We start from the raw sequence: 20,900 nt of genomic DNA, 5'->3' as shown, positions 1-20,900 counted from the left end.
CCTCTTCAGTATGATCCCTGTGTATCCCAGAGAAGCCAAGCTATCCTCCAGATATTTTCACATGCCCTTGACGTGTACGTTTAGCTTTTTTGCCGAACTCGACTCCTCTGAATAACAGAGAGAGGATTATAGGGGGGTGTGGGGGGGGGGGGGGGGGGGGTGTAAGGGTCCATCTATCACTCTACTCAGGATGAGAGACAAAAGGTACAATGTATATTTTCGGGTGTTCCCTCTTTCATTATTCAGCCCCCATTACTTTAATTTGCTCCCCATCCAAAATGCACCCTGATGTTTCTTAGAATCACTATTCTTATACTTCCAGGTCACCTTGCTCTCTAAGTAAGTGTATGGCACAGTTGAACAACATGTTGTTCCTGTTGGGTTTCAGAGGATATTTCCTTCTAACAATGACCTGCGTCACACAAACTAGTATTCTACAAAGTAGGCTGTACTGTGACATATTGGCAACATTATCTACAATGTTTGTTTCATACTCAGTACAATACTAAACATAAGAGTACATGGAATATGCCAAATTGAAAGGGTGATGTTGCTATACAGCATTTTGTATGGTAGATTACTAATATAATAATAATAATAATATATGCCATTTAGCAGACGCTTTTATCCAAAGCGACTTAGTCATGTGTGCATACATTCTACTAAACAATAGGTTTGTAGTTCAAGCTGGAATCCTTAATGATGAAACTGCCATGTCCATCTGCAATGTTACAACATCAAAGTTACTTCAAACAACAAATACTGTGTTGTTTTTCCCTGATGTCATTGCAAGCACAATAGCACAATAGAACTGCAGAGTATGTACTCTGATTTATTTTTACTGCGATGCTGGATGTTCCTCTCCTCAGTTACTTCAACTAAACAAAAGCAATAACACATGTGCTGGGAGGAACAGTGGCACTGTTTCACCTTATGGGGGGTTCAGCTTTACAATAAGCTTGGGACTATATCTTTTTATATATAGACATATTGGTTTATGTCTCCGTGGTGGCACGATGAACATGTTAAAACCCCTGCATGCATGTTAATGTGACAACCGTCCTAACATGGACCTCTAATGGGGTTTCCTACCACATAGTGAATGAACTAACAGCAACAGCATTATACCACAATCCAAAATGGGCCCTGTTAACTTCAGTCACCCATTACCATTAGTGTCACGCCCTGGCCATAGAGAGGCTTTTATTCTCTATTTTGGGTAGGCCAGGGTGTGACTAGGGTGGGCATTCTAGTTTCTTTATTTCTATGTTTTCTGTTTCTATGTTTTGGCCAAGTATGGTTCTCAATCAGGGACAGCTGTCTATCGTTGTCTCTGATTGTGAATCATGCTTAGGCAGCCTTTTTTCTTTTGTATTTTGTGGGTAGTTGACTTTGTTAGTGGCACTACAGCCCTAGTAAGCTTCACGGTTGTTGTTTTGTTTCTTGTTTTGCTGGCGACCTTTACATAAATAAAGGAAAATGTACGCTTACCACGCTGCACCTTGGTCCGGTCATTGCCACGACGATGTCCGTGACAATTAGTCAACTGGTAGAGTAATTCAGCTTACCACATTATGCCAAATCAACAAAATGGCACAAGGACATCATTAATTTTTTTTAAATAAAATGCTTTGTGCCCCTACTCCTTAGGACATGTGGTAGATTTTCTCTGAGAGAGGATAGGTGGCGACCACATAATGATGAGACACTTAGTTTCACTACTGTTCACAATTTAAAGGCACCTGGGCAAGTTACGATCATTAGGGGAAATGTGGGGGAGTGGACGGGGTGTACGACTAGAGATGGGGGGGAGGTGGATGGGAAATTACATCAAGGCTTTTTCTGGTGGACGCAGCAGTCTTGAACTATACATTTTTTATCCTCCTTCTGCACTATTTGTGCAATGATATTTTGTGCAATTTTGTGCCCATATAATTTCACACTCCAATTAGGACAATACTAATGTTGTCCTAAAGAGCCAATCTCCGGGCCACATCAAACAAATAAATTCTAAGCCTCAAGGGCATCAAAGGTTCCCCAAACAAATGAAACTGGCACTGAATGCATGTCTAAGTGGTATATATGTGGGAATGAATTGCAGCGGAGAGCGAATGAAAATGCTAATGAAAAAGCATTCTCTGGGTGTTTTCATTGTGTTTGGTTATTAATGTCATGGGAAAGGTAGATAATTACTCCCTGGTGTGTAGCATAACACTACAGGTTAGATATACTGGAATTGATGCTCTGGAGAAGTCATATCAATCATGTAGATTACACCTTTGCGAGTACAATTTGGCTTGCTGTCCAAATCTACAGTACATGAGGCAGAATCGCCCAGGTTTAGTATCTGATTGGAAGTTTAGCAAATACCAACCCTGCACACCAGCAACAAAGTATAGTATTCTGTATCGAGAAAGTGTAATCCAACTCTAGTATAGACCATCTCCAGTATAGACCATCTCCAGTATAGACCATCTCCAGTATAGACCAACTCCAGTATAGACCAACTCCAGTATAGTCCAACTTCAGTGTGTCCAACTCCAGTGTAGACCAACTCCAGTACAGTCCAACTTCAGTATGTCCAACTCCAGTATAGACCAACTCCAGCATGGTCCAACCCCAGTATGGTCCAACTCCAGTATAGACCAACTCCAGTGTAGTCCACCTCCAGTGTAGTCCAACTCCAATATCGACCAACTCCAGTGTAGACCAACTACAGTATAGTCCAACTCCAGTATAGACCAACTATTATATAGTCCAACTCCAGTATAGACCAACTCCAGTATAGTCCAACTCCAGTGTAGACCAACTACAGTATAGACCAACTCCAGTGTAGACCAACTACAGTATAGTCCAACTCTAGTATAGACCAACTCCAGTATAGACCAACTCCAGTGTAGTCCAACTCCAGTATAGACCAAGTGCAATGCAGACCAACTCCAATACAGACCAACTCCAGTATCGACCAACTCCAGTGTAGACCAACTCCAGTATAGTCCAACTCCAGTATAGACCAACTCCAGTATAGTCCAACTCCAGTATAGACCATCTCCAGTATAGACCATCTCCAGTATAGACCATCTCCAGTATAGACCATCTCCAGTACAATCCAACTCCAGTATAGTTCAACTCCAATACAACCCAACTCCACTACAAACCACATCTAGTATTATCCAACATCAGTATAATCCAACTCCTGTGTTGTCCAACTTCAGTATAGTCCAACTCCAGTATAGACCAACTCCAGTATAGACCAACTCCAGTATAGACCAACTCCAGTATAGACCAACTCCAGTATAGACCAACTCCAGTCCAGATCGACATTCCACTGAAAAAGGAAGAGGCATTGATAATCCCCTATTTAAAATAGATGATGGGGAAACCAATGCTGCGTCTGGCAGGTTCAAATGACCGTGAACACTAATGGTTTCAAAATGACTACATCTTTCACTATCGCTCTACCTCAGAGGGAGACTTTATCATACTGATAAACAAGAAAAAATGCAGAGCGGGTCATTTTAGTGACATATGAAAGTGGAGCCGGCTACAGAACGAGGCTGTTGGACTGTAGTTAAGAGGCGAGGCAGAATCCATCACGTCGACTATTACGTCTTCCCCACAGAATAATGATGGAAGGATGGCAGCTCTGGCACTGATACCCAGCTGATCCTATTTGAAAAGTTAAATGTCAGCCTTGTACCTGGCCGAGATCCTGAGATACACAGTCTGACTTCTGTCTGCAGAGGACGAGAAGAGGGGGATTCAAAAGGCAGAGACAGGGAGAAACAAGAGAGGGAGTGGGAGAGGTGTAATAAAGTGTCAGATCACCATCAGTGCCAGCTCAGGGAAGGGACGTATGCAAACTGTGTTTTCTCCCTCACTGTCACTGTAATATGGGCCAATAAGTTTAAATGAAAATAAGTGATTTTGACCAAGTGTTAAGAAATCTCAGATATTTGGGGGTTTGGAATGTAAATTGATAGAACAAAATGAGAATATTCTGGAGGCCCTGTTTCAAAACTGATAAGCAAACTTTTATTCATCATCTTCACTCCATCTTCACTCCCTCTCTCTGTCACACACACAGTACAGCCTATGGTTTGAATTGAAGAGGCAGTCCATCAACTGGTGCTTTAAACTCAATATAAAGAGGCCCGGGACATGATGAAAAACGAAAAGGATGTCACACCTCCACTATATCACCAAAGGAACACAGGTGCATGACAAGAGAGGCCTGACAACGACAAAAAAGCTGTGTTTCTTACACACGCAACAATCTGTTTCCTTGTTGTTGGTACATTGGCTCCCCACTCCTATCTCTATGTAACAGCACACCTCCATCCATCTGCTGTAGTGAAAATGTACACATCCTCCAAAAAAAACACCTCCAGATATATTCTCACCAGGAAGACCCCCCTCCACAACACCTTCTCCAGCTTTATCCTCAGCAGGAAGACCCCCTCCACAACACCTTCTCCAGCTTTATCCTCAGCAGGAAGACCCTCCTCCACAGCACCTTCTCCAGCTTTATCCTCAGCAGGAAGGCCCTCCCCACAGCACCTTCTCCAGCTTTATCCTCAGCAGGAAGACCCTCCCCCACAACACCTTCTCCAGCTTTATCCTCAGCAGGAAGACCTCCCTCCACAACACCTTCTCCAGCTTTATCCTCAGCAGGACGAGCCTCCTCCACAACACCTTCTCCAGCTTTATCCTCAGCAGGACGAGCCTCCTCCACAACACCTTCTCCAGCTTTATCCTCAGCAGGACGAGCCTCCTCCACAACACCTTCTCCAGCTTTACCCTCAACAGGAAGGCCCTCCTCCACATCACCTTCTCCAGCTTTATCCTCAGCAGGATGACCCCGCTCCACCACAACATTTAGTTATAGTCTATTGTCTAATGACAGTAATCCTGCTATCTGTAATAGCCAACAAACCTAATGCAGACAAGGGGCCAATCAAATCCCCATACGCTATGTAGGGCAAGTGAGTAAGAGACTGGAGAAGTCACAAATAAACCTGAGATACACTGATGCTTTATTCTAACGGCGCTGTCTGGCAATACAGATTATTTCCCCCAGTGGAAGGAATTACAAATAACACAAACGGGGCTTAGGCGGTGTGTAGGGTTGCCTGCAATGTAATTGTGGTGCTAGGTGACCAGGCTGCTAATAGTGTATGCAGGTGATTGACTCCAAACACATTGGTTTTGATATATTTAATTACATTTGCTGGAAACTGTGAACTCGTTTGACTGTGTGAAGAAATGTGACCTGTTTCTGTTGATACATCCGAAGTGAAACGTTTTTTGCTCACTTTTTTCAAAGGTTGAAAGGAAGTGTGAATAAATGCATCTCCAACATGTCAACTATCTGATTTGGTTGTTGTACAGAATGCGGTAGACTGACGTTCTTCATCTGACATTGTGCGTCTGAGTGGGGAGACTACAGGGGGCTGACAGGAACATTATTTGGGGAAAACAAAGTTATGTCAGACACCTGGGGTTCTCCTCTTGACATACCAAAAACCAATTGATTACAACACCAGAAACCTGAATAAGGGTATTAAACACAGAGACTGGTGCTGAGGGAAATAAGGTTGAACTTAAACAGGATAGATATTGTTAGGCTTCGTCATAGACTGGCAATAGATACATGGACATAAACTGGATCTTTTTGTACAATAAATGTTCATTGTCTTTCTGTGCTAATGTCATTTTATCTACACTAGCAGCTTTTTCTGAGGTGAATTGTCTGCTCTCATTAAGACTTCTAACTTAATAATGAATTCAAAACCCCATATCCCCAAGTGACAACAGTAATTGCTGTAACGATGTGTGCTGAGAGTCTGGAAGCAAGTTCAGGGAGTGAGTGTTTTAATAAATAAACACAACATAATACAAAATGACAAACCAAGAACAATACACAGACATGAAACAGAAACCATAACGCCTGGGGAAGGAACTAAAGGGAGTAACATATATAGGGAAGGTAATCAGAGAAGTGATGGAGTTCAGGTGAGTCAGAAGATGCGCAGGTGCGCGTAACGATGGTGACAGGTGTGGGCCGTAACGAGCAGCCTGGTGACCTCGAGGCCGGAGAGGGAGCACACGTGACAATTGCAATGTGTACTGAATACTTGAACTCAATGGTCCCACCAAGTTAACGTTTTGATGGACATATCCCTTACACTATCCATTAGGGACCCAAAGCCTTGTCTCGCAGGTCCAACAAGGTGTGTGAGCCAAGATGCAATATTTTAAGAATGGAATACAACTTGAATTGTGGGGACTTTCGTTTTTTTTTTCACTTCTCCCTTGAGACTTCCACCACTAGCTTCCTACACCCCCCCCCAACACAATACATCTCAGATTATAAACACGTTCAGAAAAATGTAATCTATGCTTTCTCTCTTTGAATCTAACAGCAGGGAGGGTGTTACATGAATAATTGAACTGCACTAAACAACCCGGGCCTGACGCTGTCTAGCATAACAGCTCTTGTCAAAAGATGTATAAGACAAGCTGCTCTAATACTGAAGTCAATTAGGAGACCTGAACAATGGAAAAGCCACAGAGGAACAAAGAAGAACAGGAAGAAAAATGGTTCTGTATTGTGTTTGAGTAGTTTCTGCACTTTCCACCCACATACTTTTGTGAGAAGTGTCACAAACGAACTAATTGTATCGCCCTTAGTCGGAGACAGAGAGAGAGGAACAGCTACATCCATAGTAATCATGTCTTCACACAGAGCACACGTTCTGAGATAAGAGTCAAGACAGGTCACCCAGAGTTTTAGAACTCGAAATAGAACAGTTTACTCCAGACATATAGTAAAGAGACAGAGATTGACCTGCATTGAATACAAAAAGACTGAAGACAAGTAGTAAAGTGATCTGACAAAGCTTGAGACAGCTGTTTGAATATAGGAAAACTCAATATGTTATCAATACAGGACAGACTGTTTTAAAGTTGCACTTGTATTGACTCTCAATGAAATATACTACATGATCTAATTTACTAATCACCATTGGATTCCACATTGCATCAGTGCTTAAGGAATCGTTTCATCAGAACGGTAAGTATGTTGTCGAAGAGTGTTCCATGTCCACAAAGGTTCGTCTTCTGAGGGTGTTCCATGTCCACAAAGGTTCGTCTTCTGAGGGTGTTCCATGTCCACAAAGGTTCGTCTTCTGAGGGTGTTCCATGTCCACAAAGGTTCGTCTTCTGAGGGTGTTCCATGTCCACAAAGGTTCGTCTTCTGAGGGTGTTCCATGTCCACAATGGTTCATCATTTTAATGCAAACAAAATTTCACCAACATCTATAGTGTACATTAAACAGCCCAAAAGGTTCTGTTTCAAATTCGTATAGACGGCATTCTAAAATGAAGGCCATCACAGACCGAAAGTGTAACAAATTACAACCTCTGGATCTGTCCAGGTTTCATTGTTATGACCGATATTGGGGTCAGTTAGCAACCCAAGGTGTCAGTCTTCCCCCTCCTCCACCAGACTCCCCTATGTGATAGCCATCTTGGTAGCCAGGTAAGAGTCATTTGGCCATAATGGTAGGTCTTCTTCACAGGGGGTTATATGGGATGTGACCTGTGTGTGAGTGGGGGGTACAGAGCTCTCCTCAACATGATACTACTGTACAGTGAAGGTTACAGATGAGAGTATAGGTGTATAGGACTGCAGAGTCGCTGTATGTGGTTTGCAGGCCTATAGTGCTGACATCTAATGAATATTAGAATGTTCTCTAGTAGTTACAAGTAAAGTTACTGTGTAGTTGGAATCATGTTATAACACAAACATTTTCAATGCTCTAAATATATCGCCATGGTAATTAAATATGGTAACATCAAATGGATAACAATAATCAATATTCTAATCAAAATTCCAGCTAAATAAATCATTAAATCATGGCAGAAGAATATTCAATAAACTAGTACGGTGCCGTTGAAACCGAGATGGAAATAAGGTAAAAAATGTATAGCTTGGAGTTTTATCCAACTGTGTATCACAGTTCAAAATCCAAAGCATACTGTATCAAACAACCAACTGTGGTGAAAAAAAATGACATGGAGCTCACCTTCTGGTCGTGGCTGTAGGCTAGAGCCCAGTCCTCCTGTGTTGGATGAAACAGAAGGCTTAGAATGTAGAAGCTGAGGCGGTATTTCTGATAGCTCGCTCCTTCATCCGAGCTGATGAGCACACTGCTCTCAAACTCAGGGTCTGTCAGCACCATTATCTGGAAGAGAGGGAGAGGGGGGTGGGATGGAGAGAGAGAGAGAGAGAGAGAGAGAGAGAGAGAGAGAGAGAGAGAGAGAAGAGGGTCACCATATCAGCACTCCAGGTCTAGTGGTTGGCATGCAGCATGCTGTTACTAGCGCTAACACCTTCACTTTGTTTTGGACTTCATTTTACAAATGTGCCTCTCGTGCTCTGTTGCCATGGTTTTTTAGCCTCTTCCAGTGCACGCACAGGTCTGCACTTTGGTGCACTTTGGCTTCCAGTCACCCCTCTCCAGATACATTCCCTTTAATGAGATAGAGGTGGTTCAGAATACCCCCGTGGACATATAAGTCTACCATGAGGGGGCCACAGCACAACTGCAACAATAAGTTGCTATGTTAAAGAATAGGATAAGTTTTAAGAATAAAGTTTTAAGAATATAGTGTAGATCAATAGGCTGCTGTGCTATTGTATTCTGTAACACCGCTGTGAAGGAAGAGAGAACTCCACAACTTTGCATTTACCATGCGTGACTACATGTGTAGGCAATGCAAGTTGTTTTGAACAATATATACATTTGTGATAAGAAAGAACAAATACTTGTGAAATAAAGAATAATGTCTTTGTGGAATGCATTGTTACCACAATGGCGGGAATTCTAATTCCATGCTAGGAATTATACAGTCTCTACTTTCATTTCGTCATGAATTCAGTGAAAATGTAAATGTTTTGTTGCATATTTGTTAGAAATTAGCCTATTGACAAAGCAATAACAGAGTAAGATCTGTAAAACTAAAATCATAATAGCAATGCAAATGTAGGTATTAAGTATAATTCTGTAAATTAGAGTACATACCCAAAACCAAAGGTACTGTGAAAGTACACAACATTGACACAACTTAATTAAGATGAAGCCCTTTGTTTGGAAGCCTGTATGATATATAATATTAAATACTACATTGTAACAAAATCTGACCGTATTGGTGTAGTATCTATATCTTGGTATAATATGATTTATTTGGGGGTGTGATGTAAAGCATACATTTTCATTACAGTTCATTACTCACAAAACACAGATATATCCTTAAATGCCATTTCCACTTTATAGAACCAGGGCCTATTTTCTCAAAGGAATCCATAGACATGTTGATTAATAAGACATATATAGCTCAAATATACTTTCTCTTTGTGATGTAATGCCATAAGACATTAACCTGACACCTGGCTTTAATAATAAACTACTAAACCCAGACAGAAGAAGGAGAAGGGAAAAGCGTGACTTGGATAGTGTCACAGCCCAAACTCCTGTGTTTTCTTTCCCTGCAACAGATTTGAATTGGAAAAAGCAGCAGTGCATTTGTCACTGACAAAAATACCACCGTCTTTCCCCAGTTTTAACTAGGAATAATCCCCACCCCTCTTTCCCCAGCTTTAACTAGGAATCCTCCCTGGTGGTGATTTAGATCAATTGTTTTTCATTAAAGCCAATAAACAGACTGCGGACTCTGTGCCAGTTTTTTTCTTTAAAAAAATATGTTCCTTAGATTTTTTGTAGTTCACCTCACCTTCGAATTTTGCCATTGTCATTGCCCTCACCGAGGGACGAGGGACTGCGAATGGCCCCGTCTACTTCTCCCAGTGTCTTAGGGCCTTGTCACATGTAATTAAATAGTTTCTAACGTCAGGTCTAATAATTTCTCATGATATTGTATTAAGCGACAGCATTTATTATGAGTGGAAATTATATTTCACCTTGCATTTTATATTCTTCTGTCAGGACCTTTCTCTCTGTCTCACCTCTTAGAGGGGATATAGCACAAATGCTAGAAGTCCTTGAAAGGTCTGGGTGGATCAATGTTTCTTCACCACTGAACAGGGAGACACTGAATGTTTCTCAGCTCTCTAATAATCATTTAGGCGAGTCCTTTTCAACCAGGCTCCCTTTATATTTACTGTAATAAATTTCATATTAAGACATATCTCTATTGAGGGCTTGTTGTATAGCTGTGTGTATAGCTGTACTTTGTATATCCCCTACATCACTGTTGCATTTATCAGAAGATGTAATATTACACTTTATATGTTGAGAGTAAAAGGAATTGGAGAAGTCTGGAAATGTATTAATTAATGGCCAAACATGGTTGATCTTAAACCAACCTGATTTAAATTCCTGCACGGGTAAATATTATTTGCCATGTGACATATTCAATAATAAACCCTATTTAAACATAATTTCTCTGACAAAATGTAGAAAAATGTATTGGACAAATACCATAACTGGACTAAAAGCCTTCTCATAACCCATCTCTCAGTAGATTGAATTCATGTCCTTTCGGAAATTGTTTATGTGGATCATATGGACATGGGCATGTCCATCTGTTCCTGAAGCAGTTTTAACAGGCGCAAAGTTCCACGAGGGGAGGTTATGTAACAGTTCACATCATCGTCAACCTCATCAAATATACCATCGCATCGCCGGGTAATTAAGATTTTGCTCCACATCCACTTGCCAATTGATCTCCCGGGAATAAAGAGGAGTGAGGCTAGTTACAAAGCTTAGATCAATACAGGTTGGAGGGATAACCTCGGCATGTCATCTGCTGATGTTCAGCTAGTTGGTGGGAGTCCAGCTAATATCATCAAGCGAGGAGTGCGATAGTCATTGCTGTGTTGTCTGAGGGGCTGAAGCCTGCTGTTGGACGGTGCTTGATCTATCTGCTGACCACAAACAAGGAGAGGAGGAGAGGATTTCTCACAGCAGAGTAATCTTGTCAAACCCAGATCAATTGCGACCTATCTGTGAGTGAGCAGTCTGTAGGGAAGGTATAAAAAGGCTCCATTCTGGTGAATTGGGACATCACTCTAGATACAACCATAGAAGTAGAATGTCTATTCATTCTATGTATTTTAATTCTATTCATACTTAGAGAATGCTAGACTCTTCCTTATTATCAGTGGCTGTGAGTCAAACTGTGCAGAAGGCCTCGGAATAAGGCTGAACATGCATAAGGGCAATTCATGATGGGTGTTTTCTTCACAGGCGTGAAGATAAATGTCAGCACCATCATTCAAATCTATTCTCTGCTCCTTGAAAGGTCAAGCCTCTGTCTTTTTACCTTTAGACAACATGAGGATATAGTCGGTGACGTTAACAGAATATTGTTGCGTGGAAACCAATCGATTGTAATGCTATATTCACGTGGGAGAAGAAAACACCCTTGAGTCATTAAATACACAAACATATTGTCATGGTGATTTAAGGGTCATTACTGCTTGGCCACTGGAATGCAATGAGGAGAAAACGTCCCAGCTTATCCAGTAGAGAGTTGCACTCATCCATCGATAATGAGATAAGAGATAAGGTGAGGAGGATCGTGGATCGGTGGAAGCCAGAGGTCAATAGTGGTTGTCTACAAAACATGGCCCTGACGAGGGCATCTGGACATCATAGGATCTCGTGACTAGCTTCTACTAGAACGTAATTCCCTAACTTGCGTGGAGAAAACTACAAGATCCTCAAGTCTATCACCATAAAAGGGAGATGATAGTGCCCTTGCAGCAAATCTGCTGCCTGTCCACGTATCTTGTGTGTCTTTGGATCGGTTAGCCTATATCCCTGTACCTGGGAAATGTGCTGAATGGGCATACTCTACCTTCAACTACACCATAGGTTCTATCGTTAAGTCCGGCCGGCCAGTGAGAAAATAGTCACAGGGTCAGACCGAGGTATTACTGAGTTCAAGGCTGACCTGGGTTAAGTCCATCAGCTCGGTATCCCACAAACCATCTCTTTCCATCAAGGGATTTTCAGGGTCAGCGCTAGTGATCTATGGACTGATTTGACTCTTCGGGAGGCCCAGAAAGCCAGCTGGGGCCTTCACATTACCAACAGAGAAAAGTTTATTCATGGGCAGTTTGCTAGTGACGGACCTTAACATGACCCTTAGAAAGTTTTCAGGAGAGACTCAGACACCTGTGTTATAATGTGGAAAAGATGGTCTGCTTCCCAAAATAAAAATACACTTTGCTCAGAGAAGATGCACCTACTTTTTTCAATTAGTTTTGCTTCAGATTCAGATTCTTTCTTGAATACGTTCTGTCTTTCTGAAAGGTCTTTTTTGGTCTCTGTGTTGTGTCATGGTAAATGTCCTGAGGCCATAACTACAGTATGAGTAAGTGTTTCTTGGTAGCAATCTTGAATTGCTAAATATGGTCATTAAACTTTGGTTATCTCACAAACTACAAAAACATTTAAAAGCTTGAAAGAAAATATTTATTCAAACCATATTTATTTGAGTCTACCGTCTAACCTTCACTTCGAGTTAACATTTGATTTGATCAGAAATAACAATCAGTGGCAGCAGAGAATGGACAATGAACAATTCAGTTCGAGTTAACTCAAATAAATGTAATTAAGTCTTAGTCAGTTATGTGTTATTGAAAATCACTCTTTTGAAGTCTGTCTTACCTTTCTCTTGTTGGATGGACAGACATACAGATAACTCAGCACAGTCTTAGATCCCACTTTGTCATTCATCCTCTCATAGGTGGATCCATAGTCTGTTGATCTGTAAATGAACAAACATGTGTTTAGACTGAGAGAAATACAGACAGAGAGGCAGATCAATGCATAGACAGACAGACATACAGACTTACAGACAGTGGTTATTTACCGACGCCTACTTACAACCACATCTTAAGGTAGGTTTCTGACCTAATTCAAAGATCTTGTCTTTGAACCACGTCATGTGAAATATCCCTGTTACTGTACATCTTAAAGTACGTGGCTTTCTCACCCTTTTAACTACAGGAATCTAGGGTGCTCGAGGGCCTTTGATCATATAACATGCAAACTAAATATACGACCAAGTTGCACAGAGCAAAAAACATTCCTGTGTTATAACACCAGCATAATAACCAGTTATTGATAGGTGCTAATGGAAACAAACCATTCACAGATGCCTGGGGGCCTAACACCTTTAGTAATTTATGACTACCTTGAAATGAAATATGACGAATGCAAAAACATGTGGATGTGCCCGGAATCCAGGAAGCTGGAATAATTTAGCAATACAAAATGAGCTGTTAGCTAACTCCAGAGCAGAGCACACTCCCCTTTGCCTTTCCAGTCTCCAAAGTTCCATTTCAGTGGTAGTATACTTTTTTCCCCCCACCAGATTTTCTGTTGGTTTTATACACATTTTGTCGTTGTAGTTCTGAATCCCGCAAGTCATCTTTAAATTCTCATCCATGCTTCAGAAACAAAAGGTTGCACGTCTTGATTGTTGACCAGTCATCAGCATTGGAGCACAAAGGTGGACACACATATCCAGATTAGTGATCAAAAATAAAAACAGAGTAGATCTACGTTTATCATCAATATAAAATACAGTTTAGAGATTTACTACTGACTCATCTTTTCCAGAACAGGCTATGTGGTGATTTGATTGATCTCATTTCATATTTCAGAAAGGCAAAGTTTGGGTGCCTATTGGCTATAAACAGAGTATACCAAACATTAGGAATGCCTTCCTAATATTGAGTTGCCCTCCCCCTCAAAACAGCCTCAATTTGTTGGGGCATGGACTCTACAAGGTGTCAGAAGCGTTCTACAGGGATGCTGGCCCATGTTGACTCCAATTCTTCCCACAGTTGTGTCATGTTGGCTGGATGTCCTTTTGGGTGATGGACCATTCTTGATACACCCTGGAAACTGTTGAGCCTGAAAAACCCAGCAGTGTTGCAGTTTTTTTGTGACACAAACCGGTGCGTCTGGGTCCTACTACTGTACAATACCCCATTGAAAGGCACTTCTATTTTTTTCTCTTGCCCATTCACCATTAGAATAACACACATACGCAATCTCAATTGTCTCATGGCTTAACAATCCTTTTAAACCTGTCTCCTCCCCTTCATCTACACTGATTGAAATGGATGTAACAAGTGACATCAATAAGGGATCATAGATTTCACCTGGATTCACCTGGTCAATCTTTGTAATGGAAAAAGCAGTTGTTTTTAATGCTTTATACACTCAGTGTATGTCTAAAGATAAACAGCTCTAAAAATTGCACTGCTTTCAATATTATGGGATGAAGATTTAACATATCTTGGTCATTTTATTATGACATTTGTGAGGAATAACAGGGCAACCAGGCTGACAACAAGCACTCTGCAAGCATGCTGCCCTCCAAAGTGATGGAATGGTGCAGACAGGCATGTTTTCCTTATGATCCTGTAACCTCCGTTAAAAATAGGCCGTATGATTTTGCTTGCTCTGGACACCAGAGAAGTGACACTATATATATCCCTATTTGATGTTGGCTGCTAACATGAATGACTTTCAGCTCAAAATGCAGGTGTAAAACACAGTTTATTTCTGTAGCCTATCTGGTGTTTTGAAAAACGCTGTATAGACAGGCTACATCTCCGTACTGATTGTGTGTGCATGTTCACATGAGCCTAAGAATAGCTACCATGTCCCTGTGATTACCTAATTATTTCAATCTGAAGACTGCAAAAAGTCCACACCCACTCAGCATTAACCCCCTTTGGATGTGCGGTGCAATTTACAGTATGAGTGAGGAAAGACGAATGGGAAAGTATTCTTATTTTATAGGTCTTCAGGTTCTTTTCCTCCTGATGGCGTAGTCGGCAGAGAGTAGTGAAGCTCTGCCAGTAATAGAGTATCGGTTTAAATTACAACAAGATCTTTCCTCATTCCAGGTCATCCCTGAGTGCTGGGGAGAGACGGTCACGATGATTACAAAGTAGAATAACGAGAGAGACAGACACTGCATGAGGGCGTGCTGACAGCTTCTACAGGATATTTTGTTTTTAAAGAGTTGGAGAAATGAATGGGGCGATGACTGATTGGAGAGGGACATTTTTATATGCAATGGGCCTCCCAGCACTAGGGAGCTCCCAAGGGCTGCGTTATGATGTTTGAGTCTTCTCATGTCCGCGGCAGGCAGGGACATTAAAGCAAAGACACAGAATGCTGTCTGACTGAGTTGCTTGCCAAGTATAAATTGAAGAGATAGCAAGCTCCTGTGTGGTATTGTATGTAGGCTATGAATCCATTTGACTTTTCACCATGTAGTTCTATCCTCAAGTACTAAGGCTCTGGTGTGAGAGTGTCAAGGACTGACTGTACAATCAGACAGAAATGCATTAAATCAAACCTCCAAACCATAACGTCTCTTTCAGTTGGTCTGATTTCCAAGGCGCCTTTTCTGTTAATCCAAAACCTAGAATCACTACATATTCATGAGTGTCTGTGAGGAAGGAAGCTGTACTCATAATTACATAATTAGCATTCAATTGCGGTGTTTCAACCTGGCGACACCGCCATACAATAGGCACTTCTCCTTCTTCCTTAATTTCTATTCAGTCATTTCTTCCTCATCAGCCCCTGTCCACCGAGACGGTTGTTTATCTGGTGTTTGGTGTTTAGGTTCTGGTCCGGATACAATGTGTTGATGGAGTGTGAGACGGAGAGAGCCAGAAGCAGTGTTGCAAGTGAAGGGAGATTCTGAGAAAAAAGACCAAACTTAATTTGCCTTCAGAATTTCAATTCTGAGTGAAACATTGCTGAAGTTTCTTCAGCAGCACAGTAGAGAGATAATACTCGCTCTTGCTGTTGGAGTAACATTTTATCAAATATCACAAAACGAATGGGGTTTTGGCTTGCTGATGGAAGACAGCATCAGTCTGAAATATTCCTTGACTATCAGAGAAGGGATTAGGTACTGCAGTAGTTACACTGTCTGCTGTTGTTGTTTCTGCCTGCATTGAGGATGAAACCCTGAGGTAGTGTGGATATTAGTGATGAAAGGCTTTCACCATAGTAAAGAAGTCAGTTATTCAAGGTAAATGAGAGTGCTTGAAGCAGTTTAATCAACCATTCCATTTGTACACCGTTCGAGGCAAGAGAAAACGTCTCTCGTATCCTAGAGTTAAACTCTCGTATACTAGGATTTTCAATCCAATAACTTTATTTTCCAAGCAGTGAAAGGCAGTTGCTTCAGAATACAATATACCGACAGTGAAAGAGATTACTATCCAAGTACTAAGTAATATTGTTTTGTTAAAGTAAACACTGAGGTGTAATATACAGAGTGAGGCTAAATCTTGTTTGAAGATTCATGTAGAGATTATTCGTAAACACTAAAGCCATGCACCTCATACTATAACGGATGTCCTCCTCTTCGTCTGAGGAGGAGTAAGGATCGGACCATAACGCAGCGTGGTAAGTGTCCATATTGATTCATTCAAAAACACAACTGAACACTGGAACAAAATAATACATGTGAAATATACAAAACCGAAACAGTACCGTGTGGCCCAAACACTCACACGGAAACAAACACCCACAAACCAAAAGTGAAACCCAGGCTACCGAAGTATGATTCTCAATCAGAGACAACTAACGACACCTGCCTCTGATTGAGAACCATACTAGGCCGAACACAAAAACCAACACAGAAAAACAAACAGACTGCCCACCCCAACTCACGCCCTGACCATACTAAAACAAATAATAAAATAACAGAACTATTGTCAGAACTTGACACATGCTGCCGATTGCTGAATATGTAACATATACATATAACAGTCCAGGGAAATAACAGAATCCCGGATGTTTCTTCTCGGAAATCAAATCCCCCAGTCTTTCGACCAGGTTCCATCTTCCCTGACATAAAGTGAGGAGCTTTTTCATAACTAAATCCATTTCAGAGAGGTGTGAGATAGAGGGAGAAAACAATGTGCATGTCCCTTTATGAACATCAAATGAACAGTAACAAAAAAAAAGCTGTGACCAAAAATCACATTAGACATTGTTGTGAGGCTTTGCCAGATGGCTGCATGTATAGCAGAACATTTAAGTCGTTGGTGTGCAGAGGCACAGTGTGGAGACCAGGTTCTGGGGAGAGAGGAAAAAACCTAGTGCTTCAAATTCAAGAGTGGGACCAAAGTCCCAAACCAAATCACCTCAGTCTGTCGTAACACACAATACAAAAAAAGCTAAAGCCTGGGGCGTTCAGGAGCGCAACTGACTCAGAGGTCTTACTCCTGTATTGATCCAGCAGGGAAACTAAAGGTCTTGCACAGCTAGCTCACGGACTGACGCCTCTCTTGGTCTCTTGCATCCGACTTGGCTGGCCACTGACCAAACCAAAGAGTTAGTAACCGTGTGCTAGCGTAACTAAGACACCAGACACACTATCCAGGGAGAAAAACTGGAAAACCTTATCCAAAAATTCTACCGGGGCCCAAAACTTTTACATGGTCGGGCTGTTAGTGTCAGAAGCGGGGTTAACAAAAAGGAACAACTTTACCTGACATTGCAACTGTGAGAGAGAAGAGAGAAAACAGGAAAGTTCTTAGCTGAAAACCCATAGGCAAGATCAAGCCTTCAGGCATTTAATATGATCTTTCCTCTGATTGACATGCGTGAACATTATTCTGAACGTAGACGAAGCCCAGGCATCCAGTCTTAAAGGTTTCTGAACACAACGTCTGAATCCACAGTGAAACATTTCTACAGCTATTGTTTGAGATACTACAGGTTATTTTTGTTCCAAGCCAGACTGCAGGGGAATGACAGATGTAATATGGGTCCAAACACCAGATCCTAGACCCGATGAACCAACTGTCTGGATGGATGCTGAGACCTCTGGACGACAAGGAAAATGAGAGTTTAACGACTGAGATTTTGGTTGGCAGAGACACACCGCAATGGGCATGCATTACCATCGTTCCTCTGATAGATCGTCCTGGATAGCAGAGAGGCTGTGGGGCCAGAGATCTTAATAAGAGACAGATGACGAGAGGTAATGTGAAAAGGTCATGCAATACCTGACTAAAAGGGGAAAAAGTGAATAGTTGATGGGAAATAGCTGACTTGAACTATTCAACACCCAAACTGCTCTAACTCTTCATTATCATTCCTCATAGCAGATCACATTGTGAGATGCTGCAATAAAAAGTGTTTCAACTTCAAAAAGAAGAAAACCATCTCTACCTTCTTGAAAAACAACTTAGAGAAGTGCAGTCAACACAGAGAATGTAGTAGAAAATGTTCTGCAGAGTCGGGGGGCCCATAAAGAAACAGTTATCTGATAATAATGCCCACAGTAAAAGGGACTGTGATAGCACATTGTCTCAGGCTAATCGAAACCCTTAATATACACCATTAACAATCACATCTCCGGGACAAATCACAAGAGCCTCCCATCATCAAACTGCTGTCATTTTGAGTTCAGAGACAATAGCTGAGCTGAAAGTTTTGTGACGACTGTGAAAATCCATTCCGCTAGCGCTTGCACGCCAAAGATAAACAGAGAGAGAGAGAGAAAGAAAGGGAGGAGAAAATGAAGAGGGGGAAAAAAGAATGAAGAGAACGGATCAGTAAGGGAAGGGGTCGAGGGCAAAGGCAGCAAATAAAGCTTTTAATAATATCTGCTACCATCAGCATACCTTATCTCAGGAAGGGGACCAGCATTGTACAAGCTGTCAGAGTGTTTATCTGTTGGAACATATACACAACGTAGAGGCATTGAGACACACACACACTTCTCACCCCTAAGGTACATTAGCTGTAGAATAATCTCTCCTCCATTGAAGCATAATTGAAAATGACTTTTGGAGAATTGCCACAATAAGGGTACATAAAGATATTTGCAGGTATTTGCCGGAAGAGCACAGTGGATTGTTGGTGAGAGACATGTAGGAGGGTGGAAACTCAAGCGTGAATGAATAATGGAGGGAAAAACATTCACATTTACAGACTGGGTCAGCGAGAGACGTGTTTTTTCTTCTTTATCTCGACACTTGGAGTGACCTTGAAAAATGAGAAACAGGCAACAGAGACAGGAAGAGGAAATATGAAACAGCAGGAACAGGCAAATGTGTCTGATGCAGAAACAGATTCACTACACCATCTAGGCTCTCTGGCTTTCAGATAATAAACTAGGAAGTCAAAGAATATTCCCACTGTGGGAAATGAAGATGTTAGATAAGAACCAAGGTACTGTAGATACTGTATAGCTATTGCAGGTAGCCTGGAGGTTTACAGCATTGGGCAAGGTCGCTGGTTCAAATCCTGGAGCCGACAAGATGAGAAATATGTTGCTGGGCCCTTGATCAAGGCACTTAACCAAAATTTCTCCAGGGGCGCTGGGCAATAGTGACCCTGATCGTAACCCCACTCCCTGCGGGTGTCTCAGGGGGAGTTGGGATATGCAAGAAACCCATTTCCATGACACACTTGTAACAGGACAGATATAAGCACCCCCTAAATGTATTATTATTACTCGTCAAGTGTTACTGAGCAGTGTGGAGGAGAAAAACTAAGAGACAGGAATGTTTCAATCTCCCAATGTACCTAATCCTAACCCGGTTACTGTCTGCATTTAACAGATAAGAGTGAGCACAAGATACAGCATTTGTCATAAGTTATTGGACACAGGGGGAAAAACATGAACGTTTCCATTTCACAAATCACACTTTTATGGCACTTTGATCAAGTTACTGGACACAGGGGAAAACAACTATGAGACATGAAAGTTTAAATCTCACTATGGACCTAAGTCATTCTTTCATGGCACTTTTATCATGGCCTTCATGGCATGTTTGCGTATCATTACTTTCATTCACAAATGCACTCTTGAAGTGCTGTGAAGAACTATAGCGGAAGAAACACTGACATTTGGAGGATGTTTTTAAGTGACCTCACTTCCTGTCTCGTTGATACCTCTGTCACGTTCAACATTCCTCTTTCACTCCTGACTGTGCATCTTCAAGCGATTTAGCTTGACCTCGTGTTCTCCCCTGTTCTCCACATTCCACAAAGCTCTTTTCCAGAACAAGTCTTTCAATAAACATAAAAGTTTGAGATTCCCCCTCCAGGTGTGATTATTTATGCACGAGGGTGAAGAGAGCGTTTTAGGTCACACCGAGACAAATCCACTAGCGAGTCAGCGACATCCGCCTTTTTCCCGCTCATCGCCGAGCATCGCCACTGACCTGAAACGCAATGGTCTTGACTCATTGTGTGGTCCCATCAGAACCTCTTCCTGCCTGACAACACCCTAACACGTGCTCTGCCCTTTCCTCACAATGAATTAAGGTTGTTGTGTGTGACTTGGTGGAGTCACGCTCGGGTCAGGGCACAGCAGCAGGTTTTCGTGTATAATCTTTAGGTGGGATCTTTGCTCTGGCTATGCGGATACGGCACGAGCACAACTGATTCCCATTCATTATTTACAACTAGAGGAAGCTGAGGCCAGTAGATTAAATTGCGTTTTTCATTTTCTTATGTAATGTACAGGTAACAGTCAAAATAGTGGATACATTTGAGTAAATAAGGGATACAAAAGTATATTGAAAGCAGGTGCTTCCACACAGTTGTGTTTCCACACAGGTGCTTCTACACACTTTTTCCGTGTGCACTTTAGCATTTGCGATGATTGTACGGAATCTTGCCAGGCTTTCCAAAGCCATGTCATAATGAACGAGGGGCCACAAACACACTCTTGATTTACAGTGCATTCTGAAAATATTCAGGCCCCTTCCCCTTTTCCACATGTTGCTAGGATTGTACAGCACTCTCTATTGTTTATACAACTAATGTAAGGGCAGGACATGAGACAGGAGTAAAAAC

At 41.7% G+C, this 20,900-nt stretch overlaps 1 protein-coding gene across 3 annotated transcripts in view; it reads right to left on the bottom strand.

Annotated features, from left to right (window-relative positions):
• Window positions 1-20,900, bottom strand: part of LOC118365696 (VPS10 domain-containing receptor SorCS3-like) — a 207,937-nt gene that overhangs the window by 71,070 nt on the left and 115,967 nt on the right. For all 3 annotated transcript variants that reach the window (XM_052490298.1, XM_052490299.1, XM_052490300.1), the window contains 2 exons: window positions 12,702-12,801; window positions 8,091-8,249 (listed from right to left, as the gene is read on the bottom strand). In XM_052490298.1, coding sequence (XP_052346258.1) covers window positions 8,091-8,249; window positions 12,702-12,801 — 259 coding nt within the window. The remainder of the gene's footprint in view (window positions 1-8,090; window positions 8,250-12,701; window positions 12,802-20,900) is intronic.

The sequence above is a fragment of the Oncorhynchus keta genome, chromosome 32, assembly GCF_023373465.1.
Source record: "Oncorhynchus keta strain PuntledgeMale-10-30-2019 chromosome 32, Oket_V2, whole genome shotgun sequence".
NCBI classification, from domain to species: Eukaryota; Metazoa; Chordata; class Actinopteri; order Salmoniformes; family Salmonidae; genus Oncorhynchus; species Oncorhynchus keta.
Note: the sequence above shows the minus strand (reverse complement) of the source record. Positions and strands in the feature narration are given on the sequence as shown.